The 20,942-nt window shown below is 31.7% G+C and overlaps 1 protein-coding gene across 1 annotated transcript; it reads right to left on the reverse strand.

The window, feature by feature from the left end:
* Nucleotides 1-1,974: 1,974 nt before the first annotated feature.
* LOC111908984 (uncharacterized) lies at nt 1,975-3,006 on the reverse strand. The gene is made up of 2 exons (XM_023904778.1): nt 2,920-3,006; nt 1,975-2,595 (listed from the first exon to the last, which is right to left on the reverse strand). The coding sequence occupies exons 1-2, from the start codon at nt 3,004-3,006 to the stop codon at nt 1,975-1,977; spliced, it is 708 nt and encodes a 235-aa protein (XP_023760546.1).
* Between the last annotated feature and the right edge of the window lie 17,936 nt (nt 3,007-20,942).

Below are 20,942 nucleotides of genomic sequence, written 5' to 3' on the forward strand. Positions count from 1 at the left end.
TGCAGGCAGGATTATGGATACATACACATGTCATTGATGCTTGGACTAATGTTTTGAACTATGAAGAAAAGCTTAAATCAAATTCTGCAGTGAATCGGTATTTCTTTGATACATCAATGGTGGTAAGTTAATTAAAAAATATATATCATGATAATGTTGATAATATAATAAATAAAATTTTCAATCGTTATGAATAAGTAATAAAATTCACGTAGTGAATCCTATTATAATTCACAGTGTGAATAATTTTAAATTTAAAATTTACCTTATTGTGAATTTAACAATTTACTCTTTAAAGTTTGATGTATATTTAAATTTTTTTGTAGAGACAGTTCATATTTGACAAGAATATTCCTTTCATTGAAAGATATGATAAATTTGAGTCAAATATCAAAGATGCAATGAAAAAGGACAAAGAACTTCTAACATTTGAAAAAGTTCACTTGGTAATAAATTGTTCTTTTTGTTGAATATATTACATGTTTTAAACAAAGTTTAACAATTTAAAATATTAAACAAGTGTGTTTCCTGGTTCATCAAAAAAATCATTTTTACATAATCTGCATAAACTTAGAGGAACCAACGGTTGATGTCATTGACAATAGGAATTCAGTTGCAAAGTTTTCTAGAGCTTATCGTGATGCACCTAATGAATTGGTAAGAATAGTAAACTTACATTCTAAATATAAGTATTAATAGACTAATAATTTGAATAAAATAATAATTATAGAAAATGACAATTTCTTTTTTGCAGAAAATACTTTTTAGTAGGTACTTGATGAGGGTCAATCACAAATCAGCTTTAATTTTGGAGGGTGTTGAACCAGAAAGGGTGAACATGAATTGGCCCATGAGGGATAATCATGTTGACTGTGGAGTTTTTTGCATGCGTCATATGGAGACATATATGGGATATAAAACAATAAATTGGACATGTGGGTTGCCAAAAAGAATGAAAACAACAACAGAGTGTGTTAAACGATTTACACATTAAGTATTTGAAAAAGATTCTATCGAGTGACGCAAACACATACAGGTCAAAAATCATTGCACAAACAACTAAGTTTGCAAAAACGATTAATGAAGAAACACAAGGTTTTCTCAATAAGGGATGGGAAAAAAGGGAGAAAGGATATAGTACTTCAAGGTTTGAAAAAAGAAGTGTAAAACCTAAAACTTAGTTTCTATTCATAATTGGTATAAGTTCAAATGCACTTTAATTTCTTTAAGAACATATACGTGCTTGTTATGTTACAATTTGATGTGAGTTTCTATATCAAATATAATGAACTTTACTAATACTTAAAAGATGTTTATATTTTCATGTATGTTATACAATTACATGTTTTATTAAAGATATGCTATTGGTGTGTAGGTTGGGGGGGGGGGGGGGGGAGTGAGTATATTTCTACTTTGAAGAAAGAATTGAAAGTACATTGTCATTTCATACATTTACTTCATTTCTTTTGGTCTAAATGATTAAATGTTAATGTAATAACAATACAATAGGTGTATAAAATTTACATTGTTTATATAAAGTAACATTAACCTTGTGAAAATTTTATATGTGAGATTCAGTACATATTATAACATGTATATTTTATATGTTAGGTTCACAATGTGAATTACGGTACAATAGATCATTAGAGTAATTAACAGTTGAGCTTCACAATGTTAATTAAATTACATTAAGACAATCTTTAACATGAAAATTTTATATGTGAGATTAACAATGATAATTAATATACATAAATTAAATCATTAGCATGAAATATTAGAAAACATTCAAAAAACTAACAATAAAAAATATCTTTAACCAAAAACAATAAATTTGAAAAAAAAATGCTATTATTAGAAATAAAGTCTAAAACAATGAATATCAAAATTAACATGAATATTTCAACATTTCTATCCATTGAATGATCATTACAAAAATCAATTCTTATTTTTGTAGTCTTAAAAAAATAGTAACAATCAACCTTCTGTAACCTCAGATTCTAAATCAGACTTCTTTAACCTCAAAATGCAACTCCTAGCATTATGATTTGGTTTATGACATAAACTGCACAAGCTAGAACCTTTTTTAGATGTCTCAGTTACTTTCTCTCTAGTGCTCTTGATTCTTTTACCACTGGCACATCCCTTGTTTCTGATCCCCTGTGGATTATGAATGTTGATAACATCAGGTACTGCAGCTCCAATAATTTTTTTAATGTGAATTGACCTACTTGAAGATGCCCTTGATGAGGTACATAAAGGAATACCACTATCAACCTCCTGAATTTGCTTTATATATTTAGCCAACTCATCCTCATTATTTGCTATCTTGTTAATGGACAAACGAAGAATAGCATACAAATCTTGAATCAAACATTCATTTTTACTATCTTTATGAGGATACGAGTACTTTTTTCTCAACAATCCATCAACTATGATATCTTTTCCCCATCTCCTCAAAATGAAATTTGATGGAATTTCATCGTACTCTTTCATATTTAATATGAAAAACATATGACGACATAACAATCCTTCCTGGAAAAAAAGTATGTAGCTACAACTGATGCTACTGCTATCACCCATTCTACTAAATACAACCTACAAAATTATCATTAATAAACAAATTAATATGTGAATAAGAAATTTTATGTCATACCATTTGATAAAAATTATACAAATTAACATTGATTCACATTATTAATCAAAAGGGCATTAGAAATCATAATACTATAATATAAATATGTACTTCAAATCAAATTCACAAAAAAATACATATTCCATACTACTCTAATGAAAAGTACAAACCAATTTATAAATCTATAAGAATTCACACTGTGAATTGGCAAAACGTCCTATATTCACAATGTGAATTTTTAAACTACATTTATATTTAATAAACCCTATTAGGACATAGAGACATACCTTGTAACGAGTATTAGGACGATGGGAAGGACGACTATTTCGATAAAAATCATCAGAATCTTCATCCTCATTCACATTTTGTGACATCCCTATTTTCACGGCCAGAAAAGACCGATTTTGTTTATGCTTTATAAAAATCAGAGTACTCTTTTAATAAAAATGTTGTAGAATTTGTTCCCAGAAAAACATGATAAATACGTTATTAAAACATTTTCGAAGAAACGTATTTTATTCATTTTAAAACGTTTGGGATGTCATCGTTAATACAGAAACATAAGCATAAACAGAACTTACATTTATTTACACTAGTGATCTACATCACTTTAAATATCTCAGTTGTGACTTCATATCAACACCTTTGATATAAATAAACTGAGTGGGTCAGGTTGGGAAATTTGGTGAGTACATAGGGTTTTCAACCCACAATAATATAATTATTATGTTCAAACAATCAAACAATCAACCCAATTACCCATCCCCATTATCTTCTTTATTCTTAAGGATCTACCCTAAGAATCAACCATTCCTCGTTCATACATTCCTAAGGATCATCCTAAGGAATCGGCACGAAGTCCATCGTCACTGGGGTTTAGGTACTAAGTCTGCATAGTCGCCAGAATTTATACAATAGGCACTAAGTCTGCATAGTCGCCAGAATTTATACAATAGGCACTAAGTATGCATAGTCGCCAGGGTTTTGGCACCAAGTATGCATGATCACCAGGGTCTAGGCATCAAGTATGCATGATCACCAAGGTTTAGAGTACACTGAGTGAACACATCGTTCACAACACCTACAGGTTGCGAGCCTGCTAGTGTTCCACTGGACTGTCTAGAATAGTCCGTGGTTGTCATCCATACTCTGCTGAATGACGGGGACATCGTTTGGGAAAAAGGCTTCTCACATCGTACACCTCTCACCTATACCTCATAGTCTATATCACCTCTCAACTCATCGTCCAACTCATATTTTATCTATTATATCTACCCATGTTTTATCCCAACATTTTCGTAGATATAAAATACATATATAGTTTAAATCATTTAAAACATGTATAAAATCTTTCACCGAGCATAGACAGCAAGTAAACAGTCAATATGCACACATAGCACGTAGTAAATACTTCGTATCTATGTGTAAGTTGAAGGGGACCATGCACTCACTTGAAAGGTGGTGACTCAGCACTCGGACAACGCTTCGATACTCTCAAAACAATTTCCTTCGATAAAAACTAGTACCAATACCACTAGGGTTTAGTCTAACGATAACCGCGACAAATTAATAGTCTGACTATTATTATTATTATTATTATTATATAAGCGTTAAATAACACTCAATATAACTCATAATAATAGCTCAAATAATTATTTTAAGGACCTAATAACATTCCTATAATTATTTGAAAGCTATATTAAAAATTGTGTAAGCGTAGCTCACTTACAGAGGATTTTAACGAAAACCGGAACTTTATTTGGAGCAGCGTTTCGAAACCGAAAGACTCTTTTTCTCGGGACTCCGGGAGCCTCGGGGCTTCCCTCGGGAGCTAGGGGGTTTATCTAGGGTTTAGGGGGGGTTTAGAGGAGCAAAAGAGAGAAACTAGTGAGAGAAAGAATGAATTTTGGTGTGGAAAACTCGGAAAGGCTCGCACCCTATTTATAGGCCGGAGAACCTCGGATTACGCTGGGTGTACCGAGGGTACGCTGGGCGTACCCCTCGGATAAGACCACCAGCTCGGACCCAGCTGTCTTGCACTCCATCGGACGGATAAGAATCGAAGTACGCGAGGCGTACTTGGCCTCGGACGCGGGGCGTAATGCGAGACGACGTGTCAAGATATGAAGCGAGGCTTTCTTCAGTGATGGACGGTTCAGAACGTGCCACGTTATCGATCAGCTTCGCAAATTCACTTTCCAACTTTAAAAATTCGTAACTTTTGCGTACGACCTCCGTTTTCGACGTTCTTTATATCCACGCGAAGGTGGGAACGTACTTTACAACTTTCGTTTAGACACCGTCGGCTAATTTTAATTTGATTTTAAATTTTATATTATTAACAGGCCGGGACAGGATTGGTCCGTTAAATCCTCATAACTTCTTCATCCGACGTTCGTTTTCGCCCATCTTTTTCTCGTTACGCTACTCTTATCGAGATCTTTGATTCTCGTTTAGGCCATGTCGGCTAAAAATCACTCGATCTAATATTCGAATTTCGGGCTGTACACCGCTAATCCGAAACTTCGAAAAATCATAACTTCTTCATACGAAGTCAGATTTGGGCGTTCTTTTTATCGATGTTCTTATTTTAACATACTCTACGATCTTCGTTTATATCGCTAAGGCTAAAACTCGCTCTATCGTAAATTCACTATTTACGCTTCCTGGTGCCGTACCAGTTCCGTCGCGAAACTTCGACGGGTCATATTTTCTTCGTTATAACTCGGATTTCGGCGTTATTTATATGTACAGAAACCTTGTGACATATAATATAACTTGGTTCAAATTTTCTTCGTTATAACTCGGATTTCGGCGTTATTTATATGTACGGAAACCTTGTGACATATAATATAACTTGGTTCAAATTATTTATTCTAAATAATCTTTTGTCGAAAATTCGTTTTCGACCCCTATTGCCTCTAAATTGACTAGCCCGGATCTACGGGCATTACACATTTTTATCAATCAACTTTTTTTTTCTTCTTATCTCTCAAAACATAAACTTCACTTTCATCTTCAATAACTACAGATTCTTAAACATAATAAAACACAGATTTGTATAACTCTTTCTGAATGTCCAAGAAAATATTATGTGTATAAATTTCCGATGCATGCTTTTCAATAGCCAAAGGAGTCCTTAGCTTGTGGGTAGTAGTTGTGGACTGATAATCTAATAAAGATTGATTATGTCTTTGATTCTCCATTGCACTATCAAATGACATCATGAACTTCACCAAATTTGATTTATGATGCAAAAAATGTGAGAAAGCATAATTCAGACTCTCTGATCTTGAAGTAGTTCGCATCAAACCAGAAAGTTCAAGATCTATCATAAATGTCGGAATCCATAAATCCCTTATTTTAAAAACACTCTTTAACCAATCGTTTTTCTTTTAGATGAAACTTATCTAACATTGTTGACCATGAACTTTCAAAATCTTGTGGAGAACATTGAAGATTCCTTATAATATCAAAAAATGTCTTTTGGAAGTCCGGATGGTTATAAACATCGATAGGAATCTAAAAAAAGGAACACATAAGAATCATTACATAAGTTCAATATTTGATGCAATTCATAGTAACATAACATTTGTTTCATATTATGAATTCACTGTGTGATTTATGATTTAGATTTGTTTCTTTCATTATATGCACATTTACATTGTGAATTCACAGTGTGCTTTATGATCTATATGGTTATAAACATATATAGAAATCAAGAAACAAAGAATATACCTTTTCCTCAAGTTTTTGAGTGATGTGCCACATGCATAGTCTATGCTTAGATTCAAGAAACACAAATTTAACATCTTTCTTTATTGATGAATCCTAATATGTTATAATCATCATGGGTGGCGTAACAAATGATTTACGAAACTCTTGAAGCAACCACACATATGCGTCTGCTGTCTCACGAGCTAGTAAACCAGCACCAAAAGTAACACAACGCTTGTGGTAGTAAACTCCAGTAAAAAGAACAAATAGCATAGAATACCTGAATTTTTTTTATAAGTATTATTAAAAAGAACAAATAAGGATTAGAAATTACTTGTTTGTTTGATAAGTAGCATCAAAAGATAGTACATCTCCAAATTCATTATAGTTGACTTTCGAAGTATCACCAGCCCAAAAAAGTCTAGTAAGATGATCATCAACATATTTTCGGACCTCAAATGAAAAATTAGAGAAACACAATTTTCTGTTTGTCAATATATCCACAATAATTTGGGAATCTTTGACATTAATTTAGAATTCAAATCTCTATAAAAATTTTTGAAGTCAACTGCATTCCCTCCCCTAGAGTCAAAGCCACCCTTCATACTACTCACTAAGTTATAAGCTTTTGAAGCACCAATGTTACAAGTACCAACCTTATGTATAAAGGATTCATCAAGAAAATCCATTGTCCTATTAATCCTTAACAAGTACAACTGATCTCGAGCAACAAGTTCATGGTTGTGATCTTCAACAAACACATAAATTTATAACATCAAAGAACATCGGAGATTCTTGAACTTTGAAACAGTAAGGCATCCGTTCTTCTTAGAAGAAGTTCTCCTTCTCTTAAAATCTAACAATTTCACATTAATATTTTCATTCTTGAATGACTCCGTGAAACCAGATCTACTACATGTCGAATATCTAATACAAATTGTGTCATCATTGTATCTTTTTTTGACTTAACATATTCACATCAAAACCAGATTCTTGACCATAAGTCTTGTATCAACTTATCATAACGAACAAGCCTAAAAGACTCAGTATTGTAGAGCTCAAAATTAAAAGTATAACAAGAATTACTGCTATTTGAATGATCAATATTCATACTTGAAGATGATTGATCAGGAACTGCAAAAGCAAAAGAAACATCTATTTATTACATTACATAGAAAATGTGAAATTTATATTAAGAAAAAAAAACTTACGTGATTGTTCATTAATATGTGAATGCAAATCTGAATAAGAATTACTATTATTTGAATGATCAATATTCATACTTGAAGATGAATGATCATGAACCGCAAAAGAAAAAAAAACATCTATTTTATTACATTACATAGAAAATGCGAATTTTATATTATGAAAAAAAAATTACGTGATTGTTCATTAATAGTTGAATGCAAATCTGAACAAGAGTTCGGAGAACTCATAATAAATCGGTAACTTTAAGTTTATATAAAGATTAGAATTGATAATGATAAAAAAAGGAAACAAATAAACAAGATAATCACAAAACTTTAAAATATATGCACAAGATAAGATAAGATTCTCAAAATCACTAAAAGTTTGAAAAAACTTAAATGACAGAAGATGCACAAGATAGAATTGATTATCTAAATGTCGAATATTCATTCCAGACGAATGATTACAAAAACGATCGAAGGAAAAATAGTAACATCAAACGGATATTCAACATACGACATAAAATTAGAAAATTAACAATAAAAGCATAACTCTTTGAAGATTGAACAGTAAAATCAAGAGAATTTGACAATCAAACGGGTACAATAACAATAAAAATAAGTTGATAAACAATGCATGGGAAGATCAACGGTAAAATGAAAATCTATAATTGACCTAATAATCATAAACGAAAGATGAATAGATGTTAAAAATACCTGATTATTAGCTGAAATATGAAGAAACTATTAATAAATTGGATGAAAAAGGTTGAGATATCGAAGAACAGGCGAGATTTTGGATCGATCGGTGTTGAAGATGAAGGATAGAATGGAGACAAATAGAAATATTAAATGGGACACCCAAATTACCAAATGCCCCTCTGTGTATTTTTGGTTAATTATGGGTTAATGGCCAAGATTAAAAGAAAATAGATGGTTAAGATAGGTTCCTTGGTTCCTTGATCCATATTGGTTCTCTATTGAACTTTTCCTTATATATATATATATATATATATATATATATATATATATATATATATATATATATACACACACACACACACACACACACACACACACTTCGGTTCTGGTGATGACTCTTTTTAAAGTGAGACATCGTGAGGACACCTTAAAAAATTGAAAAAAAATCTAAAAAAAATAGAAATCATAAAATCAAGCCTACTACTATATCCGTGAGAAAAAATTTGGAAAAAAATTTCGCATCATTAAAATTGAATCATGGATCCTAAAAATGATTCATGCTTCAATTTTAATGATCCAAACAAAAAATTCCATTTTTTTTTCTCTCCTGTATAGTACTATGCTCGATTTTATAAGGTGTTCTCACGAGTCCTCACTTTCAAAAGAGTCATCACCCGATCTTGTTTATCTCTCTCTCTCTCTCTCTCTCTCTTTATCTCTCTCTCTTTCTCTCTCTCTCTCTCTCTCTCTCTCTATATATATATATATATATATATATATATATATATATATATATATATAAGAGAGAGTTAGGTTCATTTATTTTAACTATTTATTGTGTGGATGTATGGATCATTGTTGACCAATCATTTTAATTATTAACATTTAAAAATTAATTAAATATATAAGGGTGGTTTGGTAAATTGAAAAATAAATAAATTAGTTTTATATAAATTCAATCATGTTATTATGGCAAATGATTTATTCATTAAGCCTAAAATTATGGAAGATTTCTTCTTTCCTTCTACTCTCTACGACATTCACATCGACATGCATTGATTTCCTCTCGTTTCTTATATCTCTCTCGGTCTCCCTTTATGTTCTTATCCCCCCAATGTCCTGCTCCAGGCGCAAAGGACTTCAAAAAAAGCTCACCATCCCGACGCCGCCCCTATCTCAGCAAAAATCCCCATTTCAGCTGAAGACCTAGCCTCTCTCCCATCGCTTGGTGTGGTAGCGTAGATATCACCATGAGTCCCATTGTCCATGATAATAGGTATGTCGATTTCGGTTTCACAGGAAACACCAAATCAAATTTTCCTCTAAAAAATAAACTTTGATTAGTTTTGAAGTTATATGAACTCGTTGGGTTTGGAATCACCAGGAAGTCAAAGAATCATATTACATTTGTTGAACTTGTTGTTTGTCATCGTTATCTGTTCGATTTTATTAGTTGTTTATCTGAAGAAATGTGGAGTAGGAGAGAATTGATATAGAAGAAGCAACGGGATTTTTGTATCAGTCGCTATCTGTTATTTTCTAACCGACGATGCGTATCTTGACCATTGTTTATTATAAGTGATTGCTAGAACTAGGAGCTTTAATTGTTAAGATTAGGTGATGAACATTGGTATGGTACTTAAATGGTTAACTTTGTAGAAAGATCAAAATTCATCAAAACTTTAGTCTCTGTTTGGTTGATGTTACTATTTGTGTTTATATCCACCACATAAATTGACAATTTAGTAGAGAAACACAACATCTTATTGTTGGAGGTTATAGAATGGATAGCAAGCTTCTCTCTTTTCTTCTATGCTCTGAGAAATGGCAAAGAATTTGTCACTCAACTAAAAGAGCCTAGGTTTTTTAAGCAAATTGGTATTTTCGTGGGTTAACACTTTAATGTCCTTAGGTTATAGAAATCCACTAGTTCTTGAAGACATTCCCTCTCTAGCACCTAAAGACTAAGCTTTAGTTTCCAAATTAAAATAATAGTATGATATAGTTTTACTGCTGCATTCTGTTACAATATTTACTATTTATAATTCTTTAATTTCTATTCCGTTCTATCAGAATGGTTGTATGTTTGAGAATAAGTTAAAATTGTTTAACTTCTATCGCATTGTATCAGAATTATAGTTTTATTTTAAACCTATATGTTTTTATTTTTGAAAGTTGATTACATTTTCCTTGTGGATTTAGGTTTGGAAGAGGCTGCAATTAATGTGGAAAATAAAATAAAATATGGAGAACGAGTGTATATTACTCATTAGTTGAAGATCCAAATTCAAAGGAAATAAATTCCCTTCTAGGAAGCAAGAAGTTCAGGTAATAAATAGCAATGTCATTCAAACTTTTAGATTCTGCCAGAATTGAATCTTGAATTTCAGTTATGTTGGAATGGAATATCGAATTCCGATTTTGTCAAAATGGAATCTTGATATTTTCTCTGTGATTTGTGCATTTTCTATAATTATTGGTTATGAGTTTTGCTGTAATTCATAAGTCTGCATATTTGTACAAAGGACTTTAGTTTTTTCTTTTGCATTTGGTAATGAATTATTCTTCCAAAATGACTTGAAGAAGGAATCAATGATTGATCATACAAGAGAAAGACTTGGAATTGAGTTCAATAACAAGTTGCATTAAAAAAGATGAAGTGCAAACAAGTCGATTAATTGGACCGTTGAAGAAGATTAAATGTATTTGTTCAATAATTATATATTTGAGAATTCTATTCTTAAGAATTTTATGCGTTTTGATGATATTTTGTTAGAGTATGTCCAATTATATTATAATGTATCAGTCTGTAAGAATATTTATGATTTTGTATTTAAGTTCAGATGTGTATGAATATATTAGAATGTTGTTATTATTCAATTTCATGTTCAAGAATTTTATTATTCTTCATTAATATTCTAATAGAATAATATTATAACAAAACAATATCACAGAACATCATTCGCACAGAATAACATTTCTAACAAAAATAAAATTGAATTAAATAAAAAAATCAGAATTCAAAATTAAGATAATCAAAAATCCCTTAAAATACGAAAATTTCATTTTTTAAATATGTGTTTCCTAATTTGAAAGTAAGGAAAATTTAAATTTTTACCCTTATTTTAATTAAACGGTATTATTCTTTTTTTTTTTTAATTTAATAATATGGCTAAATGTCTTTCTTCAAATAACTAAAATGATTGATCCCCAATCATTCCTACATCCACACAATACTTAATTAGAATACAACAACCTAAGCATATATATATATATATATATATATATATATATATATATATATATATATATATATATATATATATATACATTAGAACCCCACCTAAGCTTAGACACTAAATCTCTAAATTATACAATTTTATCTTAGTAATTATAACCAATTCAGTTTTCACTTGGTAAATATACAATTCTCCATTGCATTTCTTTCCTCTATTATTGTTTAACCATCCGTGTTTTCTTTCCTCCATTATCGTTTATTATTTAACGTCAGTGAACATTACTGTTTTCCACCATAACGAATGTCAAAGATAATTAACATTTTTGCTTCCCTATCAAAATTATTGCTTCAATATTTAATCTTCAATGTCAAGTGTTAATCATGAATCCCCTAATTGCAATCTTTAGATAATAAAACGACGCGATTTATTGAGGTTTAGTACCTAAGCTTAGGTAGGGTTGTAATGTATATTAACATTTCCCTATATATATATATATATATATATATATATATATATATATATATATATATATATATATATATATATATATATATATATATATATATATAGAGAGAGAGAGAGAGAGGAAGGATCATTTGAAAACCTATAGTTTCCTGAGAACCCAAGAACTAAAGGTGGAACGTTGGATTGTATTACCGAACAGTTTGGATTGATCATGGCATTATTGTAAATATGAGGGAATGCAATGACATTTTAGGTTTTTATCGATACATGAGAGGGGTAAATATGGTATAGAAAATAATAAAATTAAAAATAAAATAAAAATAAAAAACCAATATCCTATTTAATACAAAAATCCCTAAAAGAGTATATTTCTCTTTCTCTCAATTTTATTCACTAATTCCATACGCTCTCCATCGACCTTGTCCTTACGACTCCAACTCCCATCTCCCTCCGCCCTCTGCCACCCCTACATCCATCAACGACCACCATCTACAACGACTTACTAGTCTCTCCATCATCCCCCCTAAAAGCAACACAGTATCAAATCATTGCCATCTCTGACCACCCGTATAACATTGAAGGAGATCTTTCCTTCTTTCCTCCTATCTTCGCATCACCTCCCGGTGTCACATCGCCTCCCGAAGTTCTGGCCATATCAAGATCGAGTCGCATCTCTACCTCATCTCTGACGATCAAATCATATCTCCGCCTCCTATCCGGTGATCGATTCATGACTTCATCTCATCTCTCGTTATATATCTTTTAGATCAGAGCTTGTCTCCATGGGGATTAATGCTCAAGTCTCCACACTAAAACCAACATCAGCCTTACCTATTGCTTTCCAACATGTATTTATGGTTGTGTTTACGACCGTAAACAGGTTTATGGTTGTGTTTACGATTGTGTTTACGACCGTAAACAGGTTTACGGTCGTAAACCCATTAACGACAGTAAAACCATTAGGCCCATATTCCCCAAGTATATATATATATATATATATATATATATATATATATATATATATATATAGGTGTTAGGTGGTTGAGGAGGGATTGATGAACAAATGAGAGTGTTCGATCTAGAGGAGCTTATGTATGTGTATTCTAAGGTGTGTTAGAGAGAGAAAAAGTAAATCTTGTGTAAGGAACTTAATTCATATCAATACATACAAGATTCATCATCTTCTTCTTCTCATTCTCTTCTATTTGATCTGACATCATCCGTTTGATTGGGATTCCGCACCATCAAACAGATCTGATTGATACACAAGCATTTTGGGGACTTACAATTAGTATCAGAGCTTGGATTGTATCTATCAATTTTGTCAGATCTGGAGCTTATTTGATCTTATTTTCGATTTTTTTGCGTTTTTGGATAGATCTCAGAAAATTAAGGGGGTTTGTTCTTCGCATTTTTCATAAAAAGGAGTTTTTGATCGAGTTTTGGAGCAAAAAAGGGTGAAAAACGTTGTTTTCACGTAATCTGCAAGGAGTTTACGGCCAAAAACAGTTTACGGCCAGAGTTTATGGTTGCCGGCGGCGTTTGCGGCCTTGGCTCGGTGGACGGCTTGGTGGGATTGGCTTGGCTCGGCAACATCAGTGGCTTACTTGCGCGCTTCAATAAAAAAAATTGGACACAGAGTTGGGGGTGCCGGCGATCGAACCCGGGTGCCTTGATTCATCAGCCTAACGCCTTAACCAACTCAGCTAGGCTACCTATTGATACAAACCTTTCGATTTTAATTCTTAAACACTCCCTGTCGCACCAGTTTCGTAATTTTTGCACTTTTTACCCAAAAAAAACAAAAAGAAAAAATCAATTTCTTTTAATTTTAAATTCCATTTTCATCCAAAAATATTAGTTTTTAAATTTTGACTTTTATTTTTGACTTTTTATTTAAAAGTTTGACTTTGACTTTTAAAACTTGACCTTTGACTTTAAACTTTGACTTTCTCGTTTAACTTTTAAATTTTCAAATTTAGCTTTTCGATTTGTCTTTTAAGTTTGACTTTTGAGTTTCATTTTTTAAATTTGACTTTAAGGTTGACTTTTGAGGTTTATAGTCAAAGGGCATTTTTTATTTAAGTTTGACTTTTAAGTTTGATTTTGGCTTCTAGTTGTGCTTTTAATGGTTTTTGAGGTCTACGAGGGAATTGAAGACATGAAAGAGAGTTGTTAGGATATGTTAAGACAAAACTTCAACATGTTCAACTATATCCCTGGAGAAACCCTGGAAGCTCAGTTGCAGCGATTTACTACACTTACTACTGAGATGAATATAGCTGAGATCTTCTTGACTAAATCTGAGATAAACAAAAAGCTACTAAATTCACTTCCAAAATCGTGGGATATGAATGTGGCTATCATCAAGAAGACAAAAGATCTCAATCATCTTAGTCTTGATACTGTAATTGAAGAACTTGACGCTTTGGAGTGTGGAAAAACAATGAGTTCTGCAAACATCCCGGTGAACGAAGTTTCATGCTCTCAATCATGTGAAGATACTTTTAAAATTCATTGTGAACATAATGAGTTGCTAAAAACGGAAGTCGAGGACCTAAAATACGAATGATATCAACTTAGGAAAGGACAGAAACCCCTGAAGGCTGAATTAGAAGCAAAAACCAAAGATTTTAGGAAGCTTCCGGAAGATTATAACAATAAATGTGAAAATTATGATTATGTTAAGAAACAAGTTGCTGAGTTAACTGCTGAGCTTGACACATTAAAAAGCAAATTTGAAACTGCAGATTTTGATTTTAAAAAATTTGATGTGTCAAGCGAAGTAGTTGCGAACATGATAGACCATTGTTTGCAATTTAGAAATAACCAGCAAAAAGGTCTAGGGTATGATAGTGTTCCTCCACCTTTCAATCATAACTACACATCCATCCCTATGACACATGAAGAAATTGACAGGGAGGTACATCTTCAATATGGCAAACCAGCTGGATTTGTGTCAAGAGGTATTCAGGTTGAAAATACTAATGTTTCTACTTCATGTGTAGGTAAAGTAGCAGAAGATGAGAATAAGGAGAGCACTACTAAACAAACCAATGACTCCTTGAACTCAGAATTTGTTGCTTCGAATTTTGTTACTCCTAACAAACCTGCCGTTGAGAAATACAGACCACCAATTCCAGCGCAACAGAGTGCTTGTTGCAAGTGTGCATGTGGGATCAACAAGAAACGAGGCAAGGATACGCCACCAGGGGCAGGAAGAGACAACTTCCTAGTGAAGAAAAAGACATGTTTTCAGCGTGGAACACCTGGACATATTCTTGAAACTGTCCAAATCGCGCATACGTTCCCTACTACGCACAAGGATGGCAAAACGCGCCAAGTGGGAGATACTTCAAAAGAAACCCTTACAGGTCACGTTCAGACAATGATGAATGGAACGCGCAGAAGGCCAAGAATCAAACCCATAAGGAAAAGAATTCAAATCCCAATGGCAAGAAGGAAATGCCTGCCAAGAAGCCAAATCTAAGAGATGCTCCAGTAAAACAAAGACCGGTTAAGTCAAAGTCATCTCAACGGCCGACATCAAGTTCAAAAGCAAGTATTGAGCCATTCATCAGATCAAAAAAGAAATGGGTTAAGCCCAACTACCAATGGGTACCAAAGGCTCAATCTCCTAAATCTCCTAATGATTCTAATATTTCTACATCTTCTGTTTGTGATAAACAGGACATGTCATGGGAGAGAGTTCCCTACAATGATGACAAAGGTTGACCCAATTTCAAAATGGACTGGGTTCCAACGACCGACTGATCTCACTCTGTGTCGGAGCAGCAATGGATGCATATTATCAGACTTCGGTTTGTTGGTAGTGGCTGTTCCAGGCAAAAAATAGGAGAAATCTCTCAACTGTACAACACTTAGAATTTTGTTTGAGAGTATGTGTCCTTTATAGGAAAAGAAGAAAAGAAGGGGTCACTCATGGGGTTTGTGCTTAACGACATGAAGAATTTTCGGATCTGTTCTGAGATTATGCGTGCTGTTCTCAGACCTTCTAGATGCAAATTCAATCGGTGACTCACGGTGTCTGTTGGGAAGTGATATCAAGAATGTGATAACGGGCAGTCTCAAACATGTGTAAAGGACTGAATTTGAATTGTCAAGACTTTGTGTTCAATGTGTTGATAGGCACGAAGGATTTGACAGTGTGGATTTAGATAGGATTGTTTGGACTGACCATACGACGCTTGGGTAGATTGAGCAGTGAGATAAACACGAGAACCTACAGGATATACTAAATTAATACGCATCTAGAACAGTGGTTCGAATTTTCCTTGATGTACGGACTTATGTCCTTAATTCTGGTTCTGATAAGGCGACTGGGGGTTCTGATAAAGTAGGTCTGTAGGAAATTATTTTCGTGCATTCTATATGTCAGTCATATGTTCCTTCCTCTGCGTGATCAGAAGATTCGACCTGGAATACAACATATGCAACTCTATTTCTACACACCTTCTTATCTATGAAACTATTTCTATCTGTTAGCCATATGTTGTCCCCTCTGCGTGATCGGAAGATCCGACCTGGGACACAGCATATGCAACATTCTACCTCTAAATCCCTCTATCCTAGTTAGCCATATGTTGTCCCCTCTACGTGATTGAATATATCCGACCTGGGACACAACATATGCACCTCTTTCTAAATCTAACTTCCTCCTTAATAATTGTTTACTCACCTAAAGTAAGGAATTCTTTGGAAGTTCTTGATAACCAGGGTATATCGGGAAGTGGGGAACACGTTCTAGTGCAACTAAAATTGAACCATTTAGAGGTTGTATATAGATCTCACTGCTTGATTTAAGTGGACAATAATACCCGTGGTCGTCGTCAGATAAATGGTTTATTTTGAAAAGTTTGTCAATTTTCTTCGTGTTTAAGTGGACCACAATATTGACAATTGACCAGGTCTATTCATGAAAGTGAATGTGCTGATAAACAAGTTCAGGCTGTCTCACAACTTTGATCCCAAATATTTTTCTTTTTTGTTAAATTTGTTCATAGTTTTCCTCTATGCACAAATTTAGGGGGAGAATTAAAAAAAATCATTCAAAAATCAAACAAAAATCAGAAAATTAAAAATCCAAAAATAGTTTTGTTTCTGTTTTATTTTTCAGAAAATATGAAAATTCCAAAAATATTGTGCGCTAAGTTTTCTTTTAGTTTTGTTTTGTCTTGAAAAGTGAATTCAGGTGTAGATGAGACTCATGGAGTCTGTGTCGATGATTTCTGAGCCAAGGCTTCATCCGTGATCATCGAAGAATTCTCATTCGAAGGAGCAAGAAATGAAGATTATTCTTTCAACATTCAATCCTTCAACCCCAGAAGCAAGGTGAAGCAGAAATTAAAGATTATGTGACGGATTGCATTGAAGCCTCCTCAATCAGTCTGATATCATTGTACCTGCTAAAGTGATCCAGAATATTTGTTCTCTCTAATGTTCTCTCTGAAGATTCTCAAGCTGAAAGCACTATCTTTCAAGAATCAATACATCAAGCCTCCTCACCCAATGTGCATTCAATGCCAAAATTCTGAAGAAAAGCTCAAGTGCTCAAGATGAAGTCATTTGTTGAAGATTCATATGTTCATCTTGATGCTGTGTAGAAATTGAAGATAAATGCTGAAGCTAAGCTCCCAATGAAGATTATCAAGAAAAGCCAGCTACCTTTTTAGGGGGAGCCTGTTGGGTCAATTAAGAAAAAAAAGCTATAAACCAAGGGGGAGATTGTTGGGTCAAAAATATGGTTTATACTTTGCTTTTCTAGGAAAATATATTTTTATGTCTAGGACTGTAAACAGCTCTGTGTTTACGGCCATATAAGTGTTTACGGCCGTAAACCCATTAGGCCCATATTCCCCAAGTATATATATAGGTGTTAGGTGGTTGAGAAGGGATCGATGAACAGATGAGAGTGTATGGTCTATAGAAGCTTATGTGTGTGTATTCTAAGGTGTGTTAGAGAGAAAAAGTGAATCTTGTGTAAGGAACTTAATTCATATCAATACATACAGGATTCATCATCTTCTTCTTCTCATTCTCTTCTATTTGATCCGACATCATCCGTTTGATTGGGATTCCTCACCATCAACCGGATCTGATTGATACACAAGCATTTTGGGGACTTACAAGTTTCTTTCATGGACTACTAATCTGATGTTGTATTGTTAGTAGGATGGAAACCATGTAAAAGATGAAGTCTAGCATGCTCTTATTATTGTAATAACCAATGCTTCTAATCTCCAAATATCTAAAGTACGCTCACACAACAAAGCAATCCAAACATCATCTGACTAGGTAGCTTGACTTTACTTTACTACTTTATAAGCTTACATCTACAACTTAACATATAGATGTAATTATTATATACTTTGAAAAATAGGATACACTTGTTTGGGTGACTTTATGGTGCATAGAGGAATACGGTGACATGTTGGTAAATGGTATTGGAATGATTGATCTTGAGGAACCTATAACTATGAGTTTTCTTTATCTGTCTTTCTTATAAAAATTGATATAATATACATATGATATATTTGTTAATTTTTGAGTTTTTATGAACAAGTAACTGAAATGATGTTCTTGATGTGTTTGATTGCCATAATTGTGAGTTTTCTTTATCTTTCTTATGACAATTAATTGACATATTATGCATCTGATATATTTGTTAAGTTTTGAGTTTTTATGAACAGGTATCTGAAAATGATGATGTTGAACTTGCAATCAAATACCACACATCGGATCTTACTACCAGAGTTATATTTTTGATTGCTTTGTTGAAACAATCATCCCATTTCCCTATTTTCTCACAGTAAGTTACTTATTTAATCATCTTTAAAAGCACTAAAGTTTAGTTTATATGTAAATCACATGTGAATCACATGTAAATCACGAGTGAACACATATGAATTATGTGATTCACATGTAATTCACATATGAATTACATGTGATTCACATGTAAATCATATGTAATTGACATATGAATATCACATATGAATTATATATAATTCACATGTAATTGACATATGAATCACATGTGATTCACAAATGTAAATCACGAGTGAACACATAAGAATTACATGTGATTCACACGTCAATCACATATAATTCACATATAAGTCACATGTTATTCACATGTGATTCACATATGAATCACATGTAATTCACATGTAAATCACATATAATTCACATATGAATATCACACATGAATTACATGTAATTTATATGTAAATTACATGTAATTCACATATGAATCACATGTAAATCACGAGTGAACACATATGAATCATATACGACTCACATGTAAATAACATGTAATTCACATATGAATTACATGTGATTTACATGTAAATCACGAGTGAACACATATGAATTACATACGACTTACATGAAAATAATATGTAATTCACATATGAATTACATATGATTCACATGTAAATCACATGTAATTCACATATGAATCATATATGATTCACATGTAAATCACAAGTGAATCATATATATATATATATATATATATATATATATATATATATATATATATATATATATATATATATATATATATATATATTACGTCTATATGCACACATGTATTTTGTGTGGGTGTTCTTTGCTAATTTTTTTTAAAAAAAAAATTTCTTCTGAGTTTCACATTTAATTCTTAAAAGATAAAGTCACATGTGAATCTTACATAATATATACATATATATTTTTATGAGTGTTTTTGCATTAATCAATTTTTTTTTTAATTTTCTTATAGACTTTGAAGAATATGTAAAAATATTGAAGATGTGAAAATTGATAAGTTGAAGAAAATATGCAAATATTCACAAGAAGACAGAAAAGGCTTTGAAATTTTGTAGCATTTTTTGTTTTTTATATTTAATTTTGTATCGATTAAAATACTTGTATAATTGTGTTTATAGATTAGAAGTAAAAATGATATTTTTTTTCTATGATTTAGTTATAGATATTATAGTATAAGAAATATGCATATATGCATTTAAAAAGATATGTATATATACACTTAAAATGTTTATTTTTTTGGTTAAAAAAATTATAGTTTTTTCTTTAAATATTATAGATTTTTTTTAACATTGCAGTTTTTTTTTTTGTAAAAAAATAATTTTTTTCATGTTTTTTTTAATTCATGTTAAGAAGTTTAAAAAATCTGCATTCAAAAAAACAAAAATCACTATTTTTTTATTAAAAAAATCTGAAAATTAAATTAATTATGTTAATTTTTAGATATTTTTATTAATATTTCTAATAAAACAAAAATTAAACTATGTGTTACCAACGGATCTCACCCATATATATATATATATATATATATATATATATATATATATATATATATATATATATATATATATATATATATATATATATATATATAAAATCATAATTAACAAGGAACCAAGGAACCAATCGTTAACGTCGGAAATCATAATGATCAATGGCTAAGGAAATAGATGTATACTTGTACATTGAACGCACATACACCAGATTATACCAAAAAATTCACATTCTTACTAAAAAAACTCACCTCCTTTTTTCGTTTAAATTATTTTTAGGCCACGGTTTTTATCGAAAAAAACCGAATGTATCATTGTTCAAGATTTTTCGTCCTCTTTCCATACAGATCCTTGTCGATATATAAAAAAAGAACTTTATTTTTTCGAAAAAAATCCACTTCATTTTGTTATTTTTTTCAATTTTAAAGTTTATTGTTTTCCTAAAAAAAACTGATTATACCAAAAATATTACGTTTTTGTACTCTATTAATATACATCAACACCGATTAATAAAAAACTCGATCAGTTCAGATTAACTTTGTATTTCAACTCTTTGATCATTCACAAATTAACTTAGTGAAATTTAAATTACTATTTCAACTCTTTGATCATTCGCAAATTAACTTAGTGAAATTTACATATGAATCAAAATATATTCCATGTAATTTTATAATATTTTAAC

Source organism: Lactuca sativa, chromosome 4, assembly GCF_002870075.4.
Source record: "Lactuca sativa cultivar Salinas chromosome 4, Lsat_Salinas_v11, whole genome shotgun sequence".
NCBI lineage: Eukaryota > Viridiplantae > Streptophyta > Magnoliopsida > Asterales > Asteraceae > Lactuca > Lactuca sativa.

Excerpts from the sequence above, each read along its gene's own strand:
- LOC111908984 (XM_023904778.1), bottom strand. The coding sequence starts at position 3,006 with ATGTCACAAAATGTGAATGAGGATGAAGATTCTGATGATTTTTATCGA. Across the intron at positions 2,596-2,919 it reads GTCCTAATACTCGTTACAAG|GTTGTATTTAGTAGAATGGG; the intron begins GTATGTCTCTAT and ends ATAATTTTGTAG.